This window comes from Lissotriton vulgaris, chromosome 7, assembly GCF_964263255.1.
Source record: "Lissotriton vulgaris chromosome 7, aLisVul1.2, whole genome shotgun sequence".
In the NCBI taxonomy this organism is placed as follows: domain Eukaryota; kingdom Metazoa; phylum Chordata; class Amphibia; order Caudata; family Salamandridae; genus Lissotriton; species Lissotriton vulgaris.
In genome coordinates, this window is record NC_141695.1 from 107,402,688 (window position 1) to 107,428,063 (window position 25,376).

At 46.5% G+C, this 25,376-nt stretch overlaps 1 protein-coding gene across 1 annotated transcript in view; it reads left to right on the top strand.

Annotated features, from left to right (window-relative positions):
• Positions 1–25,376, top strand: part of LOC147700924 (C-type lectin domain family 2 member E-like) — a 280,507-nt gene that overhangs the window by 125,831 nt on the left and 129,300 nt on the right. The window contains exon 3 of the mRNA XM_086928545.1: positions 14,683–14,915. Coding sequence (XP_086784671.1) covers positions 14,683–14,915 — 233 coding nt within the window. The remainder of the gene's footprint in view (positions 1–14,682; positions 14,916–25,376) is intronic.

Consider the following 25,376-nt stretch of genomic DNA (forward strand, 5'->3'; position numbering starts at 1 on the left):
CTGTATGTTGGTTTGCTGGAGTTTCCGCTTGACTGGTAGGAACTTCCTGCACGCTTCTTGTACTGCCGTGCTCTTGTCTGGGTAGATCGAGTGTTTGTTCCCTTCGTAAACCAGTTCTTGCATTTCCGTTGCTAGTCTCAGCACTTTGTTGTGGTCCTTGTAATTGAGTTACCGCACCAGTATGGGCCGCAGAGGCGCGCCCCATGGCGGTCTGGCTGCAAGTGAGCGATGGGCTCTCTCCACCACTAGAACTCTGAAGATTGCCTCCGTGCCAAAGATCCCAATCAGCAGTCATTCTACACAGTCCACCATGCAGCAGTTGTGGTAGACTCCTGGATCACCACTATAAGCACGTTGTTACTGAGTGAACGCCCCTCCAAGTCTTTAGTCTTTGCAGCAATCATTTTTAACAGTTTATCCATCTCTTGGAGTTGTTCACGGCAGTCAGAGGAAGATTCTTTGAGGGTGGATATCTTCTGTTCCATTTCGGTAATGCAGCCATCATGCTTCTCCAACCTTTGTGTGATGTAGTCCATGTGCATATTCATGGTGTCCATTTTGGACTCAATGGAAGTGAGGCTTTGGCACATCATGAGGAGAAGTTCTTTTATATCTGTATCTTGTGGGGTAGTTGATGCTGTGCTTTCCTCTTCCTGGCATGAGTCTGTGTCTTCAGCAGTATTGGTAGTGCTTTTCCAGGCCGGGAATTGGAGTTTGGCCTGTTTGACATCCGTTGGACCCATGATTTTCCCCTCTACGTGGTATGGGCGGGCACGGTATGCCTCTCAGGAAGATCAGGATGCAGCGGCTAGCTCTGCTTGTCCCTCAGGGTGTGCAGATCCCACTCAGGTCAACAGGCGCCAGTTTGTGCCTTCGGGCGGTTATACAGGCCAGTTTGTGCCTTCGTGCAGGTATTAAGGTGAGCCCTGGCTCTGCCATGGCCCAACTCTTCACCCTCCGCCCTGATTCTTGTGTTGCTGAAGAGTACCCGGGCCCACAAAAAGTAGCGTGTCTTGCTTGGCCTGTCTTACCGAGTATTACAAGGCAGCAAGGCTGCTCTGCGTCCCAGGATCAAGGCCTCACCATTCCATGCGCCGCCTCCTGGTGCTGTACAGGTCGCACAGGTCTATCAGCATCCTTCTAGCAGCGCGTCTCAACAGGGTTCTCCTCTTGACCCCTTCAGGCCCCATGTGAGTGTGCAAATGGGGATCGGTGAGCCAGCCTCATCAGCAATCTCGCAACTCATATGAAAGTGGCCCATCACCTCAGCCGAGGCCCAAGGTAGCTCAGGGGAAGCAGCGTGGGGTCAGCCTGGCTAAGCCTTAGCGTCGGCACAAGCCTATCTCAGCTGGACCCGATCTCACTCAGCGGGCGACCCTTGACCCGTAGTGTAGCTCCCCGTTGGGCAGCTCCTGGTTCCTGGCAGTGGTACAGCCGGGGTCCCTCCTCAGCAATTCCGTACAGCAGGGCCAGGTGATGCAGACCCGGTTAGCTCAATCCCGTTGCCGCCATCATGAACAGCCGTAGGCTGCAAAACAGGGATGCGCTGTATGTGATCACGTAGACGGTGTCAGTGAGTCTGCACTCTTCTCATCAGCTCCCTGGTGAGTCACGTTGGGCATAACGTGTTTAAAGGCAGTTTTCGCCACTTTACAAAGGAGGATTCTGGCAGTTTATGGTCCTGGGCTATCAGAGCCTCACTGCAGTGCGGCGATCTTGTTCGTTGGCTCTCAAGAGCCCCCTTAGTAAGGCCAATCCATGTAAAAAATATGTGACATGCTGTGGCACATGGGAAGAAGAAAACGTGTGGTGTAAAAACAATTGTGTGTAGTATACTTCATCATGGTTATATATGGTGCACTGGTCCTTACTGAGGGCAATGCATATGTTTTTACAAGGGTTCAAACCCCACCAGGAGAATTTTTTTTTTTTTTATATTTCCCTTAATTTTTCTATTTTATCGAAAATGAACGATGTCCCTTTGTAAATCCCCCAAAATAGTGTCTAGGGAGATTTGTGGCCTTTTTAGTCAAGTCAGTGCACGTCATACATTTTTTACATGCTGTGGCATGTGGAAGAGGAGCAAGGTTTGCTATGAAAGAAATCCCTTAATTTGTGGAATGAGAGTTTGGGGATGGTTATTTAAGAAAAGGAAATGCATGGGGCAAGTGCCAGAATGAAAGGAAGGAAGGGCTCTTTGTTTATAAAGAACGAAAATCAAGTGTAGATTTGTGGCATGTAAGAAGAAAACAGCAAGAAAACAGAAGAGGGACATCACCCTTTTTCCAAGACACAAAGGCTTTGGGCTGAGAAGCTCTATGCAGAACAAATGATACAGAGGTAGTCCATTGGGGCTATGAGTGAATTTTGACAAGGGTTAAACCCCAGCTGGGGAAAATCGATTTTTATATTCTTTTCTATTTTTTTCCATTTTACCCAAATGAAAGATGCCCTTTTGTAAAACACCCCTAGCAGAGTATGTGAGATTTGTGTCCTTTTTAGTGAAGCCAGTGCATGTCAGAGATTTGTGACATGGTGTGACACGTGGAAGGGGGACCAGGTTTGCTATGAAAAAAAATCCCTTAATTTGTGGAATGAGACTTTGGGAATGGTTGTGTAAGAAAACTAAATGCATGGGACAAGTGCCAGAATGAGAGGAAGGAAGGTCTCTTTGTTTATAAATGACGAAAATCAAGTGTAGATCTGTGGCATGCAGGAGGAAAAACAGCATGGAAACAGAAGAAGGACATCACCCTTTTTCCAAGACACAAAGGCTTTGGACTGAGAAGATCTATGTAAAACAGATGGTACAGTGATAGTTCACAAGGTCTATGAGTGCTTTTTGACAAGGGTTCAAACCCCAGCTGGGGAGAATCGATTTTTATATTCTTTTCTATTTTTTTTCTATTTTACCCAAATGAAAGATTCCCTTTTGTATATCACCCCCAGCAGTGTCTGTAAGATTTGTGGCCTTTTTAGTAAAGCCAGTGCATGTCAGACATTTGTAACATGCTGTGGCACATGGAAAGGGAGCCAGGTTTGCTATGAAAGAAATCCCTTAATTTGTAGAATGAGACTTTGGGCATGGTTGTGTAAGAAAACTAAATGCATGGGCCAAGTGCTAGAATGAGAGGAAGGAAGGTTTCTTTGTTTATAAATGACGAAAATCAAATGTAGATCTGTGGCATGTAAGAAGAAAAACGGCATGGAAACAGAAGAAGGACATCACCCTTTCTCAAAGACACAAAGGCTTTGGGCAAAGAACATCTATGCAGAACAGATGGTAGAGTGGTAGGTAACAGGGTCACTGAGTGATTTTTGACAAGGGTTCAAGCCACATATCTTATGTACTTGGAATTTTTTAACATGATTATATAATTTAATCCAGGTGGAAGTTATATCTTTAAAATATCCCACTAACACTTCTAGGGGGTTTATAACACAATTATACCTCAAACAACATAGACACAAAATGTGGCATACTGTGGCATATGTCATGGCATATGCCACATGCCAGACATTGGGCTCCAACGCCTTCTCGTGGTGGGTGCTGCTGTGGCGAACCGCGTGAACCTGGGGGTGATTAGTGCTTGCGAGTCAGTCAAGTCAAGTCAAGTCAGAGAATTTATATAGCGCACTACATACCCAGAGGGTCTCAAGGCGCTTAGAAAGGGGGGGAGGATTACTTGTCAAATATCCACGTTTTAAGTTGCTTTCTGAATGCTAGGTGGTTCTGGGTAAGGCGAAGGTAAGCGGGGAGTGAGTTCCATGTTTTAGCAGCCAGGTATGAGAAGGATCTGCCTCCCATGGTGGTCTTGTTGATGCGAGGTACAGTGGCGAGGGCTTGGCTGGAAGAACGTAGTTGGCGGGAGGGGGTGTAGAAGGACAGTCGTGAGTTGAGGCATTCTGGTCCGATGTCGTAGAGTGATTTGTGTCCGTGGGTTAGCAGTCGGAAAGTGATCCTCTTATTGACGGGTAGCCAGTGGAGGTCTTTAAGGTGACCAGAGATGTGTTCGTTGCGTGGGATGTCTAATATGATCCTGGATGAGGCGTTTTGGATTCGTTGGAGTTTCTTCTGGAGTTTAGCGGTAGTGCCTGCGTAGAGGGTGTTTCCGTAGTCCAGTCGGCTCGTGACCAGAGCATGGGTGACTGTTGTCCTTGTTTCGGTGGGGATCCAGCGAAATGTTTTTCTGAGCATGCGAAGAATGTTGAAGCAGGAAGAGGATACGGCGCTGACTTGTCTGTTCATTGAGGCGGTCAGGTCTGCGGTGGCATGGGCTGAAAAGTCATTGAAAGGCAGGGGGCGCAGGCAGGTTAATGAGCACCACTTTAGAGCAGTAATTGACTGAGCTTTAATACCATTTGTTAGTCGAAAACGTTTGTTACCGGGGTGCCCTTCTCCAGGCACCGTGGACATGGGTATCCTGAGCAATTCCAACAGTGCTTATTTTATTTGATGTATTTACTGTTTCCAGCGATTGAAGACCTACCTTTCTCTACTCTGACGCCAATGGGATTTCAATTGGCCCCTTGTCGAGAAAGAGAAGCCCACCAGCTGCTTTTTATTCTTCTTTCCATTTTGTGTATTGTAGTCCTGCGTTTATAGTGAATAAAGCAAATATACCACTAGCAATCGCCAATATGCACAACTAGGACAGAATATAAATAAAGCTCTCACTCATCCCAGGTACGTGACAGCAGTTCATCCACTTAAGGATTTTTATTTTTCAAAAATAATTTATGTCCTGGTATGTGCAGTCCTGTAAAATCAGGACTACAAGTCCCGGATTGCAAAACAAACAAGCATTGGCCGCACGGCCGTGAAAGCGAGATCTGCAATAAAAAAAAGCGTGCGCCTCGCGTGGCATCAGGAGAAGGGTGCCTGCGAATTCCCTTGTGGGAGCATGACCATATGGCACCACCATATGGCGCCGCGCGCTCCCGAAAGGAAATCACCACGATGTGCACGTGTTGCATTGCTTGCAATGCAACACTTGCACATTGTTGCCCCAAAAGCTGTGGCGATGGCTACAGGTCTCTCCTATGCAACGCATGCGCGTTACGTAGGTGAGACCTAAAAAGGACCTGTTCACACCTACTGATCGCCATACTGTTTACTGATCGCCACACTGTTTTCTGTCACTAAGACACTCCTGCTGCTTAACTCCTGATGATGGTGGTAGTCTTTCACTTATGAGAGTAGTTCTATGGGTATCCCCCGCAATACGTGAGACAGGCCTATGTCATGGCACACATGCATGATTTGTGTTTGCCTATGACAACAAAAAAGAGAATTAGGGATTTAGACATTAGTACAAGTGGGTACTCGGGGCAGGGGTGCATGATCTTTCCCATGCAGAGGACTTTTTTTGCCACATGTCAACCTTTACCACTACCCACCCTACCTTAAAAATTCCCTTACAACCCTAAACCATTATCCATCCCTAAACCCTTAAACTACTCTTACCACCCTTTACTGCTACCCTCCATAAACATAAAATTATCATTCCCAACCTATAACACTACCTTCCACGTAACTCTATAATTACCATTATCACTCTCTACTCATCCCAGAAGTCTAAATTGTTTTCCTCCATTAACCCACCCCTAAACCCTAAAAATTCCCATTACCCCCTATACAACTATCTGTCCCTAAACCCTAATATATCCCTTACCATCCTGTACCACTACCCACTGTTAAACCTTAAAATAACTGTAAGCTCCCCAGAGCCCTAATGAACTCTCATTATGCCCCTACAGGGTAAAAACTGTGGCATTAATTTGAGAGTTCATCTCATCTTCTGCAGAATGTATTTTTCTGCTAAATAAATGTTGAAGTGAGATACACTCGATAAAGAAGTATAATGTACCAGTTCTAGTGGGTCAACGTAAACTTTCAAATTCAAATTCAAATTCAAATTCCTTTATTCGGTACTTAAAAAGATACCATTAAAGTGAATAACAAGTACATACATACAATTTTGAATAAAAACAATTAATATAAAATTATTAAAAATTTCATATATATAAAAAAGTACAGTATGACATTTTCAGGTAATGGGGGTTTCAGAAGTGGAGTCTACAGTTACTTCCCTCATGTTCCTCAATTTCATAGCAAATTTAATAAAGCTAATAACACTTAACAAAGTATGAGGATCTGGTGCCTTTTGCAAAAATAGAATGGCATCTTTGGCATGCTTAAATTTTCGGTTTTTCAAAATCGTAACTAAAAACTTCTTTCTAGGTTCTGAAAAGAGAGGGCATAATAAAACAAAGTGAAGGGTATCCTGCGGAGACCTAAAGTCGCAGCCGCAGGTACCCTTCGCCTCTACCGTCGATGTGTAACCAGCAGGACTTGCCAATAAATGATGTAATAAATTCAAACGAAACCTGGTCATATAAAATCTTTCCTGTGCATTACACAGTACAGCTAAGTATGGTTCCATTTTAAAATTTGTGGATACCAATGGCCCATAAGCCGCCACCGAGGGTTTTTTGTTTTCAGTAAGTGCCCTCCTATCTGTTGACCATGCATCAAATGAATTTTTGAGCAATGTTTTATTCTGTGTGGTCAGCTGCTCTGGTTCAGTGAACATATTTTTACAGCCAATACGGACCAAGGTATCCCTTACGTATTTTAACCACGTGATTTGTTCCCATTTGTCCCGGTTTAGACAGTCCATAATTATCTGTCTACTAAAGCTGGCCTCTGGGTTTGTCCATATCCTGATCCAAGCCATGAGAGGTCGAATCTTGATTTTATCCTCGATGTAAGGTTCACCCAGTTCCAGATGGGTTATATGTGCCGGAGTACTCTGAGGGACCTTAAGTAATCTTTTAAAAAATTTGTTTTCCTCCGATTGTATCTGTTGTATGTGGTTAATTTTGCAGCCCCACACTTCTGCTCCATATAACACTTTTGCGCAGGATACGGCTTTGTATAAGTTTAATATCTGTTCCGGTGACCACCTACCAAGCCTCCTTCCATATGCCATTATAGCACCCGTAGAGGCCACCAATTTGGATGCATGCTTTTCGGCCAGTTTTTTAAATTCTAGTTTCTCGTCGAAGAGGACGCCAAGGTAGGAGAATGTCTTAACTACTCCCATCTTATGGCTACCTATACTATACGAGAAGTTATTTCTTGGGTTCCGGCCTGCAGTCATAATGAAAGATTTATCTAGATTGGCTGAAAGGTCCAAAGAATTCATGAAATTTACAAACTCATTTATAAGTTTTTGGAGTCCCAGTGGCGTTCGGGCTAGCAACACAGCGTCGTCCGCATAAAGGAGGACTGGGACTGAACGCTGGCCAATCTTAGGGCAATCCACTTCTAGTTCCATGAGGCTTTTGTCCAGGTTGTTTATATACAAAGAAAATAAAAACGGCGCTAAAATGCAGCCCTGCCGCACTCCACTTGTGCAAGGGAACGGTTCAGTCTTCATCCCTTCGTTGCTGTAACGGACCGTAGCCGTAGTCTCCCAGTGCAGAGCCTTTAAAATATCTACTATTTCATGATCCACCCCCAGCAGGATCATCAGAGCCCATAATTTCTGTCTATTTACACGATCGAAGGCAGCTGAGAGATCCATAAAACCCATATATATGGTTCCGTCGGCTGCGATAGTATATTTGGCGGTGAGTAAATATAGGTTTAGGCATTGGTCTGTTGTGGATCTCCCTTCTCTGAATCCATACTGTACATCGGTTAAAATTTGATAATCCTCTGCCCAGACTTGCAGACGATTTAAAATGGCACGTCCCATGATTTTTGCCGTAACGTCTATCAATGAGATGGGGCGATAACATTGGGGGTCATCCCGACTGCCTTTTTTATAGATGGGGACAATAGTTGCCGAGGACCATGAGCGGGGCAGTCCTGCCACAACTGCCTCGTTCAATACCCTTGTAAGGACGGGAGCCCACAACTCTATATTACTCAGGTAGAGATCAGGGGGAATGCCATCAGGGCCAGGGGCTTTATTCTTGGAAAGCCCTTGGATGGCTGATTTTATTTCTTTTAATGTGAACGATAAACATGTGGTTGTTGGTGGTTTTGACCCTTTGTCTTGTAGTGTGGCCCCCATATGGTTGTAAAGACCACAGAAATGATTCCGCCATTGTTCCGGGAGGATAGTATTTATTATGTCCGGCCCTCTCGGGTCTTTAAAGCATGGTTCATTAATAATTTTCCAGAAAGCCGACATATCTCTACGCTCTGCTGCTTCCCTTAAATCCTCCCATGCTTGGTATTGTAGAGAGTTTTTACGAGTTTTCAGAGTTTTTTTGTAAATAGCTCTCTTCCCTGCGATCTTGGCTTTGTCTTTAGGTTGTTCTGCAAGGCTTTTTTTTAGCTCTTTTAGTGCCTTAGTGCAGTCATGGTCAAACCAGCGTGGCATTGGCGGCTGTTTCGGTCCTGTTCGTGGTGAGGTTTCCAATAGATTTTTTATAAGTTTGGCAATTTCTTCGAATGCACTTACTACAGTTGGACCTGTCACATTTTCATCAAGGCAAATCTTTAAGTGTGCTTGTCCCTTCCTCACTAGATCACGATAGAATTTATCCCCATCTATCTTTGCCCATTTGAGCCTTCTCCCCTGTGCAGTTACCTGTTCCAGGGCTTCCGGTACACTCACTCTTAGACTGAGATTCATACAAGTAGTACTCAGCTTCAGTGGATTATGGTCACTGAAGGGACTCAGAATGATGTCACAGTTTGTAATCCATTTTTTGAGAGTTGGGGACACCAGAATGAAGTCTATATAAGAGTGACAACCTCGTCCTTTGAATGTTGGGTTGGGTTCCTTCTTGTTATCTATCTTGATCAGGTCCATTGTGGGCACTAAATTCTGCCTCTTGGTGAAGTATTCCATCTCCTTTCCATCAACAGTATGGGCAAAGTGAGGCCCCTTTTCCTCCGTGCACCTTGACCAATCCTTGTTTATGGGTCTTAGTTTTTCACAAAGGTGACAATTGAAGTCCCCTACTAAAATCGTGTATGGTACACCCTTAGCAAGATTAGATGAAGATAAATTTTTCAGGTATTCATCCAATTCTTTCAGAGCTTTATTTTTGTTCTGTGAGCCCACCGAGTTGTACCAGTTTATCAGGGTGATTTTTAAACCTTTATGTGAAAAGCCGATTGCTTGTATGTTTCTAGAGGCACATTTTAAATCTGACCAGTGCCCCTGGATGTGAAGGTCCACATATATGAGCAATCCACCCATGGCTCTCCCAGATGGTGCATTTGATGCGGGGACTCCGAAGCTTTTAAACCCATCTAGTGGAAATTGACTGTAGTCAACAGCCCAAGTTTCCTGTAGACAGATGATGTGGAAATTGGTTACAAACTCTCTCCACTCCTTCACGTTATACTTGGATGCAATCCCCGCTATGTTCCATGATAGGATTTTTATACCTTGCTCAACCTCCTCTTTTTGGTTGCTGACTATCACGGAGTTACTAACTGGAATCTCTCCCAATGTCACTGTGGTGCCCATTTCATTTGGTGCAAGATCTTCCCCGTGCACGGTCGTCTGATCGGGAATTATATAGTCATTACTACTCTTCCCTAGTGGATGTTCATCCATATGTACGATAGGTACACTGCCTTGGTCTATTGAAATGGTGGGGGGCGGGTGACCTAATTGTTGCCTGCTTTCCATAGGGCTGTCCTTCCTTATGCTGGAATTAAGTTCCCTTTTTTGTTGGAGTCAATCGACATCTTCCAAAGTAGAGAACCTATTCCAGTGTGCATGCATTTGTGCTATTGGGTCATAAAACTGTAATGCATGCCAAGGTGCCTGCCAGTTAGCCTGCCAGTTTTCTTCCCTATGATGCTGCATGGGGGGTGGGGCCATATTTACTCGTGCCCTATTTGTATATGTGTATGGGGTTCCATGATTGCCATGCAAGGGGTAGAAATATGATAGGGGTAGAGGATGTATGTTGGTTTGTAATGACATCGAGGGGGAATTGCAAATATGAGTAACTACCGAGGTATCTCTAAAATTAATTGCAATTACATCCCCTGCTATTGTTTTTGCTCCCTTTCCAATCCACTGGCCCCTTCTAACGGATAGGATTTCCCCAGACATATGTAGGGGCAAAGGTTTATTGGACCTCAACCATTGAATGCATTTATTCCTTAGGTCCCCTTCCTGTTCTCTTTTTCCCTCCTTTAGGGGGGGAACGCCTGTTAGGACCACTACGTACGGTAGTGCTTCTGGTGGTAAATTGATAGCGTGGAACCGCCCTCCCGTTGTTTCTCTGGGAGTACCCAAAGAGTTGTTAGTTTTGGGTTGGGTGAGATTACCAACGTTTTCTTGCCTCTCACTAGCTTTGGCTACTGATGTAGTACTTTTCCCCTGATTTTTTTCTTCTAGTGAGGCTGTACTCTTCGTATTAGTCATTGGGCATGGATTTGTTTTAGCCGGCGTGTCATTTTGTGGGACTGTGTTATTTGTTGTTTTACCAATATTTAAGGGGATGGATGATATACCCTTGCTTGTGTTCTCTTTAGCCCCTACTCCCAATTTATTGGCATTGTCTGAGGCTGTAGATGGTGTTTGGGGCACCTGTCTGATTGGTCCTGAGACCTTGTTATTTATGACAGATGTTAACCTGTCCAATTTGGCCATTAGGGGTTTAAGCTGAGTCCGGATGGACTCTTCTAATTCTGCCTTCAGGTCTGCCACCATATTGGCCACCCAACAGGGGATGCCAAGTGTGGAGCTAGTCATCGGAGTTGTCAGGTTATGGTTGGCCTTGGAATTCTCTTTACCCTTATTTTTGTTATGAGGATTGCTAGCACTCTTTTTCCTAGACTTTTGAGCAGGCTTCTCTACGTTGCTCACTTGTGTTGTTGCTATGGGTGACTGCTCTACATTTATAGAATCTGTTGCTCTGCACTTATTTTTTGAAATATTTGGGGTTGGTTGGGCACAGGGAAGATCGACATACGAGGAGGTTAGAGAAAGACTAGCGTCTGGGATATCTATTAAAGATATCAACTGACCCTCCTCTGTATTGTGAACAGCTACAGTGGGTGGAAGCGAGAGTCGCCTTTCCGTGTTTTCAATGGCTGTGGCCACTACCCCAATTGTTTGTTGCAGCATTTTGTCAATCGCTGTTAGAGATGGTAGTGGCTGCGACTGTGAGTTATCACCTTTCTGTCTGGTATTTGATCTTAGAGTGGGCATTTTGCTTATTTTGGACAATTTGGAGCCTCTCCTCATGTTTAACTTGACGGCCTCTTTATGCTATACGTCTAGTTATAGGTCGTGATATTAGGGCTTGAGAGGATAAAGTATAAACAAATGAACCAAAGCCTCCAAAGCCTTCCACGAAGACCCGACTGTACCTTGTGAGTGGCACCAGTTGTTAATAGCGTGGCCCAGCCCAGCCTTGTCTGGCCTTGGAGGGCCGTAGAGGGCCCGCCCTTTGCCCGGGCTTCGCCCGGCGCTCCCGCGCGCTCCCGCGACGCGGGTGGGGCTCGTTGATTTTATGCGCCTGCAGCGCGCTCTCTGGTCCCGCCTCCTCTTCCTGGTCGCTGGGCTGCTGGGAAGGGTAGTTCACTAACCCTCTCGGTCCAATGAAGGACCGGCGCGGTACACCCACAGGGGCTCCGCCTCCAGCGGCGACACAGCAACGCTCTCGCGGTCCTCAGCTCTCGGGCAAACAGTTTTTCTCCTCTGGTCAGTCCCCCGCTCTGCCAGTGGGGCTCGTTGATTTTATGCGCCTGCAGCGCGCTCTCTGGTCCCGCCTCCTCTTCCTGGTCGCTGGGCTGCTGGGAAGGGTAGTTCACTAACCCTCTCGGTCCAATGAAGGACCGGCGCGGTACACCCACAGGGGCTCCGCCTCCAGCGGCGACACAGCAACGCTCTCGCGGTCCTCAGCTCTCGGGCAAACAGTTTTTCTCCTCTGGTCAGTCCCCCGCTCTGCCGGTGGGGCTCGTTGATTTTATGCGCCTGCAGCGCGCTCTCTGGTCCCGCCTCCTCTTCCTGGTCGCTGGGCTGCTGGGAAGGGTAGTTCACTAACCCTCTCGGTCCAATGAAGGACCGGCGCGGTACACCCACAGGGGCTCCGCCTCCAGCGGCGACACAGCAACGCTCTCGCGGTCCTCAGCTCTCGGGCAAACAGTTTTTCTCCTCTGGTCAGTCCCCCGCTCTGCCGGTGGGGCTCGTTGATTTTATGCGCCTGCAGCGCGCTCTCTGGTCCCGCCTCCTCTTCCTGGTCGCTGGGCTGCTGGGAAGGGTAGTTCACTAACCCTCTCGGTCCAATGAAGGACCGGCGCGGTACACCCACAGGGGCTCCGCCTCCAGCGGCGACACAGCAACGCTCTCGCGGTCCTCAGCTCTCGGGCAAACAGTTTTTCTCCTCTGGTCAGTCCCCCGCTCTGCCGGTGGGGCTCGTTGATTTTATGCGCCTGCAGCGCGCTCTCTGGTCCCGCCTCCTCTTCCTGGTCGCTGGGCTGCTGGGAAGGGTAGTTCACTAACCCTCTCGGTCCAATGAAGGACCGGCGCGGTACACCCACAGGGGCTCCGCCTCCAGCGGCGACACAGCAACGCTCTCGCGGTCCTCAGCTCTCGGGCAAACAGTTTTTCTCCTCTGGTCAGTCCCCCGCTCTGCCGGTGGGGCTCGTTGATTTTATGCGCCTGCAGCGCGCTCTCTGGTCCCGCCTCCTCTTCCTGGTCGCTGGGCTGCTGGGAAGGGTAGTTCACTAACCCTCTCGGTCCAATGAAGGACCGGCGCGGTACACCCACAGGGGCTCCGCCTCCAGCGGCGACACAGCAACGCTCTTGCGGTCCTCAGCTCTCGGGCAAACAGTTTTTCTCCTCTGGTCAGTCCTATGGGATTTCAATTGGCCCCTTGTCGAGAAAGAGAAGCCCACCAGCTGCTTTTTATTCTTCTTTCCATTTTGTGTATTGTAGTCCTGCGTTTATAGTGAATAAAGCAAATATACCACTAGCAATCGCCAATATGCACAACTAGGACAGAATATAAATAAAGCTCTCACTCATCCCAGGTACGTGACAGCAGTTCATCCACTTAAGGATTTTTATTTTTCAAAAATAATTTATGTCCTGGTATGTGCAGTCCTGTAAAATCAGGACTACAAGTCCCGGATTGCAAAACAAACAAGCATTGGCCGCACGGCCGTGAAAGCGAGATCTGCAATAAAAAAAAGCGTGCGCCTCGCGTGGCATCAGGAGAAGGGTGCCTGCGAATTCCCTTGTGGGAGCATGACCATATGGCACCACCATATGGCGCCGCGCGCTCCCGAAAGGAAATCACCACGATGTGCACGTGTTGCATTGCTTGCAATGCAACACTTGCACATTGTTGCCCCAAAAGCTGTGGCGATGGCTACAGGTCTCTCCTATGCAACGCATGCGCGTTACGTAGGTGAGACCTAAAAAGGACCTGTTCACACCTACTGATCGCCATACTGTTTACTGATCGCCACACTGTTTTCTGTCACTAAGACACTCCTGCTGCTTAACTCCTGATGATGGTGGTAGTCTTTCACTTATGAGAGTAGTTCTATGGGTATCCCCCGCAATACGTGAGACAGGCCTATGTCATGGCACACATGCATGATTTGTGTTTGCCTATGACAACAAAAAAGAGAATTAGGGATTTAGACATTAGTACAAGTGGGTACTCGGGGCAGGGGTGCATGATCTTTCCCATGCAGAGGACTTTTTTTGCCACATGTCAACCTTTACCACTACCCACCCTACCTTAAAAATTCCCTTACAACCCTAAACCATTATCCATCCCTAAACCCTTAAACTACTCTTACCACCCTTTACTGCTACCCTCCATAAACATAAAATTATCATTCCCAACCTATAACACTACCTTCCACGTAACTCTATAATTACCATTATCACTCTCTACTCATCCCAGAAGTCTAAATTGTTTTCCTCCATTAACCCACCCCTAAACCCTAAAAATTCCCATTACCCCCTATACAACTATCTGTCCCTAAACCCTAATATATCCCTTACCATCCTGTACCACTACCCACTGTTAAACCTTAAAATAACTGTAAGCTCCCCAGAGCCCTAATGAACTCTCATTATGCCCCTACAGGGTAAAAACTGTGGCATTAATTTGAGAGTTCATCTCATCTTCTGCAGAATGTATTTTTCTGCTAAATAAATGTTGAAGTGAGATACACTCGATAAAGAAGTATAATGTACCAGTTCTAGTGGGTCAACGTAAACTTAATGGGGCTTGAGAGCTCCCCGTTTCACTTCTGTTTCTGTCATTTACTTTGCGATTTCTGAGCTCAGAGGTTGTAAAGGGCATGCGAGGGGTCTCAACTGCGACCCTTAAATTACGTCTATGACCCACACATGCCTCTGGTTTTCATTTTTGGTCAGAGGTGTGTTTAAAGAAGAGTAGCTTTCCCACTTGACACATTGTTAATATGCTCGCTGCTTCCTTCGTACAGAGGACACACTTGGACTGACTGGGTCAGAAAGTACCCTAATGATACCAACAAAAACCGAGCCAATTCACCCAGGGAAGACCAGGGCGGGTTTTATTCCTTCGAAAGAGTTTGAATGCTCGTCATTGTGCAGGACACACACTCATTTGCAGTGCACGCTGTATCATGTGTTTCTTATCATGAATGATTCCGGATTTATAGTTCAATTACTCTTTTAACAGCTCGAAAGAGTAACCAGCCTACTGAGCAGCAGATCCAGGCCAAAGTTATACAGAGCAGTCCAACCGAGGATGGAAATGACGGTGCAGTGCTCCCCCCTTGTGGCAATGACTGGATCTGGTACCACAACATCTGTTTCTATTTCTCTGAAACGGCAGGAACCTGGACGGATGCCAGAGACTCCTGCGCTGAGCTCGACTCCTACCTGGCGATGATTGACACACGGGAGGAACTGGTAAGAGCTGGGAAACATAGGCGTTCAGTGTGTTTTTTTAAAGTCTCCTGTGCTTTTGACTCTTTGTAGGTTGGAGTTAGAAGGATATTCATTATATATTGTACTTTATATGCCCCTCCCCCGGCCAACAGAAGGGTGACTGTGAGTGGTAACTGTAGTGACGGAGCCACCCGGCCCACGCTATACTACGTTGCTACAGTGCATGCACCCAGAGGGCCGGCTCGCCTGATGGTATAAATAAAAGGGTGCATGACCGCTCAAGGTCTTAACCCACACTGTATCACTGGTGTACATGTTGTAATTATTGATCTGTATAGTAGTAGCCCTTACTCTGTATCACGCAGAGTTCCGAGGTGCCCTCAAACTCTACACTGATGATGAGGTGGGCCCCACTCACGCTTCTGTTGTGCCAGGTCGAGCCTGTCATCCATCTGCTGCAGTGAAGTGCGGCACGTGTCTGACACAGCGTACGCCTGGTGTGTTGCCCCAGGCCAGACGAAGCCTCGGCGATAGCACCAAATGTGGGGGCCCACCCTGCGAGTGCTGCGGTGCAGAGAAGCTCAGGCGGAGGTGCCCGTGAAGTTAGTGGAGCACGGGGAGCGAGCGCACGGCCTGAGTCACTGTCGCATGACTCATCAGAGAGAGTTCATGCTGAAGGGCGTTTGCCCCCGGTTAAGTGGGTGATGCAGAGGGAGCACATGGCAGGAGGTTAAATCCCTCAGTCACTTCAACGGTGTCACGACCCTGGCTGTAGTTTGCGAAGTAGCGCTATGCGTAGCTACGCGAAGTGCACTTCACACTACACAAGCTACGCGCAGCTACGCGAACTGCGTAGTGCACTGTGCAAAATGTTGTTCGCACTGATTGCACAGTGCTGGATGCTTGTCCGCACTGTGCAATCAGCGCAAACTGCATCTTGCACAGTGCAAGTGGTCGTTTTCTGCTGCTCGAGCAGATTTCTACTCCAGCGGCAGCTTTCACAATAAGGACTGGTAGTTTCTCATTGCGAGAGGTCGCCAGCATACGCGACCACTCGCAAGCATACGCGACCACTCGCGTTGAAAATCTCGCCGGGAGGTTTATTTTCTACACTGCTGCTGCTTTAAAAAGAAAAAAAAAACAAGCATCGGCTCGTACAAGCACAGAACGTGCACGGTAAGATCAAGGAGGGCAGTCCTCAGGGACACATGGATACGGCAGAAGTCGTGCAAGACTCCACACTGCACCACTACCCTGAGTTTAGACCCCACCAAACAGTGCTAAAGTCAAACACGAGCTAACCTAAGCGAAGGCGACATTGCACACTCGTGCCTCAGCAAGGGAGAAGAGCGTCCCGAATCAAGATGGTGCTGCTGTCCTGGCAACTCATCAACAACCCTCGCAGCAAGCCCCGCAGCAGCTGGGCCATGCCACAGCAGCTCCACTGCCGCCTTTCAGTGACTTGACAGACCCTTCCACGGCCACGTCGTGGTGGAAGTGATGGATTAGCTGTTTGGAGCACTACTTCATGGGGATAAGAGAAGCGGATCGAAGGGTGAAAAGGTCACTACTCATTTGTACGGAGGAGGGTAGCTATACGACTTGTTGGAAACCCTATCGAATACTGGGGCCAATGAAAACTATGATGCAGTGATGGCAGCCTTGAACAGGCACTTTGAATCTCAAATCTACCCCAATTTCTAGAGGTTTAAGCTCTGCCAAACTAGGCAAAGGGAGACGGAGTCAATAGATGTCTTCTACGCACGATTGAGGCAGCTGGGGAGCTCATGGGCAGTCCTCGACCAGCGGGAAGAGATCAGAGCACAGATCATACAGGGATGGAAATCAGTAACGCTGCGCCGCCTGATACTAAGACAACTAGGCATATCGCTAGACGAGATTCTGGCGCTCCCATGATCACACAAGCTGTCGAACGCAAGGGTTGATGAGATGGAAGTGGACCTTAACCGATATCCAAACCCCTCAGGACCACCTCGACCACTGGCAATAAAGGAAGAGAGAGTAGACGTAATTCAGAGAGACCCGTCAATGCCCCGAGGGAACGGGAGACCGTCACAAAAAGGAACATGTGGAACACCAGCTGGCCAGCCCATGCTATGCAAGGGGGACAACCTGCTCCCGATGTGAGAAGCTGAATCACTTCACTAAAGTGTGTCAGAGTGGAAAAATTAGAACCAATGCTTCAGGACAGCGAGGAATATCGACAGCAGTCAGACAGACAACTGTCAATGGAAGTCCCACTGGAGCAGATGGACTCTACTGCGCCGGGGTATGGTCAGGGCAGAAACACCGACAAACGTCTTCGTAGTGTCGTACTTGGGTCGGGACGGCCCTCGCTGTCGACCCCCCGCCCATGTGCTCCATCACAGTGGCAGGATCCACAGTCAAGGTGCTCATTGACACCGGAGCCTTAGTGAATGCCATGGACAGTGACCAATATAAAAGGCTATCCCCAAGGCCCCGCTGTCACCCTCCAAAGCAAAGATCTATATGTACGGAGGTACTGATCTGCTTCCCCTGTGAGGAGTCATCGAGGTCAAAGTGGCCAGCGAGGGACACTGCATCCACACGTGGTTCCATGTCACCGAAGGAAAGAGGGGTACGCTCCTTAGCTGCCACATAGCGGAGGACCTGGAGTTGGTTTTCTTATGCCAATCAGATCCATGACCTACACGCCCATGACATCCTCAAAGAGTTCCCTATGCTTTTCAAAGTATTTGGCTGCCTCAGGGGAAAGCTGGTCAAGCTGCATATCGACCCCATAGTCAAATCGACCACGCTAAGACACCGGAGGGTGCCATTTCTCCTACGCCCCCAGGTTGAGGAAGAACTGTGGAAGCTAGATGTTAGAACTGGGGGTCTCTAGTTGGCAGAGGTAGGCACCACTGTCCAAATAGGAATCCTTGATTCTAGTCAGGGTAAGGAGGAAACTGTTGTAGCTTGGGTCATCTCCTTGTTAGCTGCTCAGCCATATGAATGTGATGTCTGCGTGGAATGTTGAATGCTGGATGACAGAGTGAGTAGAATGTTAGTGTGCCTGGTGTGTGTGGGGAATGACAGTTGAAGAGAGTGGGCTGAGCAGCAGCCATCCTGCTCCTGGTGGGGCTTTTCTCCAGTTTATCTTGTTACCATCTTACTTGAATAAAGGAGCTTCAAGAAACTACATGACTACGCATCTTTTATTCACAACATTTTGGCGACAATTGAAGAACTTAGAGCATGCAAGAAACTACCTACAAGTAAACTAAGGTACTTACAAGGAGTAAGTATTCTCAGCGAGCAACTTAGAATGAGGAAGAAAATGTAAGGAAAATGGATTGATTTAAGGTAAAAGACTTTTGAATTATAGACTTTTGTTTAAGCTACCTGGCACTACGAAACCCCACCAGTGACCCCGAAATCGGTCGCCCTAAACTCTAAATAAGTGCCAGATCAAGCACAAGGTCACAAACCCACTGTATAATTACTGCCGCTGTAAGCTGAGAGATGTTTGACGTTTAAATTAACTGCAGCTACTGACTTTTAAATTAACTGCAGCTACGAGTCATTTGTTATTGAAAGCAGTACTGTTAAGAAGAAGTGTCCTTGAAGACAATCTATAAGCTGTTACACGGAAGCTTCCTGCTAATAAGCGTAAGAGAAGATGGTCTGTGTTTTGCTTGAATACAGTGAAAGTTGCTCGGATACAGTGAAAGCTTACTAGCACCAGAGCCCCTTGGTGTTCCCGTGTGTTGTGACATTGACATTAACCAAATTGATGATGACAGCTTCAAGAAACCGGCATTCTTGGGACTCACTCTTGTGAAGTGTTGCTGTTGAAGAAATCGGTGGTTGCTGAGGACAGAGTTGTGAGTTATTTACTGACTTCGTATGACAGTGCAGTGTTTAATAACAAAGGGAGAGTGAGCAGCACACAGCGCCAGTAACAAATAGTGTGTTTTGAGGCCGTTTGGCACTGTTGCAGTTTAACACTACGCAGAGACATTGTACTTGGACAGCCTTATATTGACTTGTCACATCAGAGTAGCTGGGGGTGAATTCACACATGTTTTTGGAACTGGAACGAGGTTTAGCAAGCAGAATTCAAGACTGTATGAAGGTTTGGCAAACAAATTTTTGATACAACACAGTTTGGACAGTGGACCACTCTTATTTCAAGCACCAATCCAGATATCACCAAAGGTATTTGATTCTCAATAAACTAGCGTGCAATTTTCACATGCTCTCTGTCCCAAAAGCATATCCAAAAACTTGGAAAGAAGTCTATATTTTTGTCATAGATGAAAAAGCACCGCTGCGAAAGTGAGTCTCCACAGTTCATAGGAGATTAGTAAATCGTTGGACAATTCTCATTATAAAGACGCTGAATCGTGATAAATGAAATTCAATGTTCTTTTAATAATCCATTTATAAACCCCAGCCAACGCGTTTTGTTTTGTCACCAGAACTTCTTCAGGGCGGTAAATTACAAAAAAGACATACAAAAACCACTATAAGTACCACAAAGAAAAACAACAAGTACACATACATATATAAATAAGTGTCTAAAAACAGTGCCCACTCATATAAAGGTTACTGTAAGTAATGCAGCATTTGATGATTTAAAACATCATGTAACATCTTTGTTGTTAGTTGATTTGCAAAAATGCCTGCATATTCCATATTACATATCATTAGTCAACCCATCAATCTTGTTACATTTTTGCAATAGATACATTTTTAAATAATCTGATTTGATTTAATATAATATCTCCTAATCATATTTCATAAAACAGATTGCATTTTTGTATCTTAATCACATGTATCAGCGCCATTATTATGTTTTAAATTCTAATATTGCAAGCTGTGGGAGCCATTCCCGCATCACATCATATATCAACACACCTAAGAATTAAATCAAATAATATCCAAACAATAGATTGACCTTAGGAAATAATGGTACTAAGATGGTTAAGAGAGAGGAGAGCCTCCTAGAATTTCAATAGGAAATATCATTATTTGTACATCCAAGCTAGTAAGAGTAATCAATACTTTGTCTACATGACTCATTGTTCAGTCAAATTTCCCTAAAATTTCGCATATTCCTCAAAACATTTTTTCCAAAACATTTTTTGTTTGTTTGTTTGACATTCAGCAGCTCTGCCCCTGCTAGTACACAATGTGCAGTGTATGGTTACATGGAGATGTTGCCTGCCATACATATTCATAAACGTGTTTGCTAATATTTACCTGGAGCACCTAGGACACATTGGGGCTTCCTGCATTTAGAGGTGCTGTGCTCGATTCTTTCCCTGCCCCGCCCCGGTCCGACTCGGCAACCAGTGCCATTGAGCGGAGGGCGGGACAGGAAGAGCCAGTCACCCCACCCCAGCCTCTTGCGCGGTTAGCGCTCTAGTTCAGCAGCAGGCAGGGCATTTAAGCCCTCTCGTCGCCCAAGCGCGCAGCGGTTGCGCGCAGGGGCGCGCCTTAGACGCGCCGGAGACGCGCCGGAGACGAGCCAGAGAGGAGCCCGTCTGTGCCCGTCCGTGACCGAACGGGGCCTGGGGCCATGGCCCCTACATCAGCTGCGCTTAACCGTGACCTAGCAGAGAGAATAAGGTACACCCCATACGAATTATGTAATATGTGGACTACTCCCCACACCGGCTGTCTAAAGGATTCTTGGCCTCTCCCTGAAGGTCCGTTCTCGTGCAAAAGTTGTCAATTCCAGTCTTACCCTAGTAAACTTTTACCAGACAAGGTGTTATCTGAGAACCTCAGAAGCAGGTCCCTTACAGGGAACAGTGTCCTTTGCAATGTAAGATCTTTGCCGAAACACTACTCGGAGGTTTGGGACTTGATTCACTCTGCCCTCCCTGATTACTGTTTCTGTACTGAGACCTGGCTCAAACCCCATTTGGTTCCAGCGATTACTTTGGGGATCCCTCTGGGATACAAGATAATTAGACTGGACCGCCCGGTCAAGACCGGCGGGGGGGTAGCCATTATTTATAAGGACACCTCCACCGTCACCATCCTGGACCAATGCAGTACCAGTGATATTGAAATTCTGGTCTTCAAAATCAGCTCTAAATTGGAACCCGGCTGGAAGGGGGCATTGATGTATCGTCCCCCGGGCCCTTGCACAGATGCCTCTACAATCCTTATGGAGACGCTGGCTCCCCATATCAGCATGGGGAATAACTTCCTACTCCTTGGAGACTTTAACATCCATAGTGAATTGGTGGACAACGTAGAAGCCCAAACCTTGCTGGCAGATCTAGCAACTTTGGGCTTCAAACAGTGCAATGAGGGCCCCACACATCGTGCTGGTCACACTCTCGACTTAATTTTGTCAAATTCGCACATGCTGACCTGTCATCCTCCTACACAGGTGGAGTGGACTGACCATTTTGTGATAGGTTTCGCCCTCCCCACTCTTACTGAGGATCGCCCTCAACCTGCCCCTCTCCCTTTATGGCGCAGGCAGTGGCACAAGGTGTCCGTGGAGGCCTTAAAAGACATTTTTGTTTCCCCGGACATTTCCACCTCGGATACCCCGGCCATGGCCCTTTCCAAATACAATGCTGCTCTGAATACTGCAGTTAATCTCATTGCCCCTTTAAGAGTCTGTAACCAGCGGTCTAACCGCAAGCAGGAATTATGGTACTCTGATCTACTGCGTGCAGAAAAGAAAGTATGTAGGAAGTTGGAGAAGACCTGGAGAAGCTCCCATACTGTAGCAGATAAATTTCGCTACCACTCTGCCATGAGATCCTATCACAGAAACATCACAGCTGCTCGTAAAAAACACATTATTACTCAACTATCTGAGGCAGGCAATGACCCCAAAATACTCTATCAGGTTCTCCGAATCTTCACTAAGCCTGTTGCTTGTGAAAGTCCAGAGACGGTGTCCCAACAACTGTGTGATGACACTGCTGGGTTCTTCTCGAACAAGATTGACTCCATCTACCAAAAAATTGCGCAATCCACTAATCTGGTCGATACTAGTGATTCCTTTCCAAGCCCTCAGCTCGAGACTGTTGAATCTGGCCCCACTAAACTGTCCTGCATTCCTGAGATCAGTTTGGACGATGTCAATTCACTGATTGGGACCATTAAATCGGGTTGCCCGGCGGACCTTGTTCCTGCCCGAGTGATGCATCTCATAGGGAACGTTCTTAGTCCCACTATTCAGACCCTGATTAACCGCTCGCTATCTGAAGGCTTAGTTCCACTGGAGTGGAAAAATGCCCTGGTTAAGCCCATAAGGAAAAACACCTCCGTCCCTTGGTCTGATATGTCCAACTTGAGGCCTATCTCCCTCTTGCCGTTTGTTAGCAAACTGATGGAGAAACATGTCAACCTTCATCTCTCCAGTTTTATTGAGCGGACCGGTTGCCTGGACCATTCTCAATCAGGGTTCAGGCCAAAGTATAGTACCGAGACTGCTCTCCTTTCGGTCACTGATACTATACGTATGTCCTTGGACAGGGGTCTGTCTGTGGTGTTGGTGCTGTTGGACTTGTCCGCAGCATTCGACACCATATCACATACCACTCTTTTAAGAAGACTAGAGGAGATTGGCCTAGAAAAATCTGCCTTGGCGTGGTTCACCAGCTTCCTTACAGAACGTACCCAGCAGGTGAACATGGGCACCTTCAGTTCCAATCCTTCTAAAATCACTAGAGGAGTCCCGCAGGGCTCCTGTCTTAGCCCAACGCTATTTAATATTTATGTTGCCTCTTTGGCTAACATTATGAGGTCGTACGGGTTTGTACCCATTTCATACGCCGATGACACTCAGTTGTTGTTTACCTTTAAAACCTTCACCCCTGAGGTAAGGCAGGCATTCTCGAGTGGCATGACGGCGGTCGCCAGTTGGATGGCTAAAAACTTTCTCCAGTGTAATGTGGGAAAGTCAGAAGTCATGTTGTTCGGGGAAGCTAAGATCTTGTGGACTCCTGACTGGTGGCCTACTAGTTTGGGAGAAGCCCCCTCCCCTAAACAGGTGGTGAAAAATCTGGGGGTCTGCCTTGACCACGACCTCACACTTGTACATCACGTTAACATCACGGTGGGGTCTTGCTTCCATGTCATCAGCCTCCTTCGGAAGGTGTTCCCTCTTCTCCCCGACAGCTCGAGGAAGACCCTGGTTCAGGCCCTCGTGTTGAGTCGCCTGGACTACTGTAACGGTCTTCTCCTAGCGGCCAATGAAGGAGTGTTAAACAAACTCCAAGTGGTACAGAATACCGCTGCACGCTTGGTGACAAATGCTCCCCCCAGAACTCCCTCCCGGCCCCTTCTTAAACTGCTCCACTGGCTGCCCATCCGGAAACGGGTGGAATTTAAGACCTGCTGTGTGGTGCACAAAAGTCTGCATAATCTAGGGCCGTCCTATCTAGCTGAAAAATGTGTCCATCATCGCCCCTCACGTAATCTGCGCTCTAGTAACCAGCTCTTACTGCAGATTCCCCGTTTCAGCAAGACCAGACAGGGAGGACGTGCCCTCTCTGTTATGGGTCCTCGTCTGTGGAACAGCCTTCCCTTCTCCCTTAGGCAGTGTACCAGCCACTCAATCTTCAGGAAGAGTCTTAAGACCACTCTGTTCCAGTACTAGAGCCTACCTCTCCTTGCACCCTCAAACAGCACTGCGCGGAGATACACCTTCGGGTATGATTCCGGCGCGTTACAAACCCATAAATAAAATAAATAAATAAATAAATAAACCGCTTTGTAAACCAAAAAAACACACGTTGTATCGCGTTATCATATTCAGTGTTCAGAAGAGGGTGTTTTTACAAATATGAACACAGATGGAATGAGAGCTTATATGCCCGACGTAAATGTATATAATAAAGGTGTGCCGCCGCTATGTAAACAAACCACCCATATTGTTATTGGTTTGTAACGCGTTAACATATTTAAACTTAAAAGTAACGTTTATATAAATCAGAACGCAAAATGGAGGAAAAGTTTAAAAGGGCCTCCATTTCAAGTGGTAATACTCCTCCTAGGCACGTACCTGTTGGGTTAATACATAATCCCCAATGTAGCGTCTTGGTTTCCAAACGCGTTTGTCTAATCCGACATTGAAAAGGCGGCCCGCCCGCCTTTGGATTTAAATGTAAAATCATGTGAGTCACGTGTATCGAGCAAGGCGCCGAACATTGCATACCTCGGCTTAGCGTCCCGAAATGGCCGCCATCTTAGCCTAGTCGTTTCATGGCGATATTTGCGAGGAAATACATAAAAGAACTGGCTGCAACACATCATTGAAAGCTGTTAATATATATATGTCGTATACGTAAGCAACGACGGCTTAATTATAAAGAGGATATAATAAAATACATCTATCGTGATTTTAATAATTAGTAGAATGAGGGCATGTCATTAGTTTGTTTAACGTTTTCTACTCCTTCCCATGCCATGGAGCAACCCGATTGGAGTGCCTAATTGCTTACAACACCCAAATAATCCTGTTGGGTATGAATAATATTTAAAGCAGTCAGGTCAGGGATATATCATATGAATCCCAACAATATTTGTTAAAAAGGAATACCATATGTTCCATGTTTTGTGTGTCAAGTGGAACCAACTAAAATCACCTCACTTCAATGAAAATGAAAAGCACGCATAGTACATCTATTTTTTTTAAAAAAGGATCATAAAAGTTCGAAAAGGGCAGGCCATGTTACCTACACAAAAAGAAAGGGAAATTTGAATTATAGGGTATGATGACTCGCAATGGCAAGGGTGCAACAGAATGTCACAATAATATTCCAGATAAAATCCACCAACATCAAAACATTAAGACAGTTATATTCATTGTATCATTTTAAAAGACTGTCGCTAGCAACAGCATTTCAGTGTCATCACAAGGGCATTTGTATACAATGATCCCCTATGAATAGCTAGCGCGCATGAGACATATACAGAGAAAGACAAAATCTCAAGACCTTTAAGCACATGGTTGCACAACACGTATCCGTGTATGTTAGATTACAGTGTTTCATACAGACATTATACACTAAATCATTGCAAGTGATAGTGCATCTCATCCTCCGTATTGTGTCCTTTTTTCAAGCACCTCAAACGGCAAATCCAGGATGCCTCCCTCTTACGTAGGGTAGGTTCACGGTCTCCACCTCTAGGGTGTGGAGGTACGTGATCAATACCCTGAACCCATATTGTATTGTTGTCTTTGTGATGTTCCCTCATATGGTATGTCATTGGATATCTCAAATTAAGTTTTTCATAGCACGTACGTGTTCTTGAATTCTCATTTTTAATGGTCGTACCATGCTACTGACATATATCTTTTCACATCCGCAACCAATCACATAGACTACATAACTTGTATTACAATTTATGTAATGCCGTATCTCATATTCACAATTGGTATTATACTGGAATTTCTTAGATTTCTTCTTTCCCAAGGGGCAAATATTGCATCCCCCACAGGAGAAAAAACCTTTG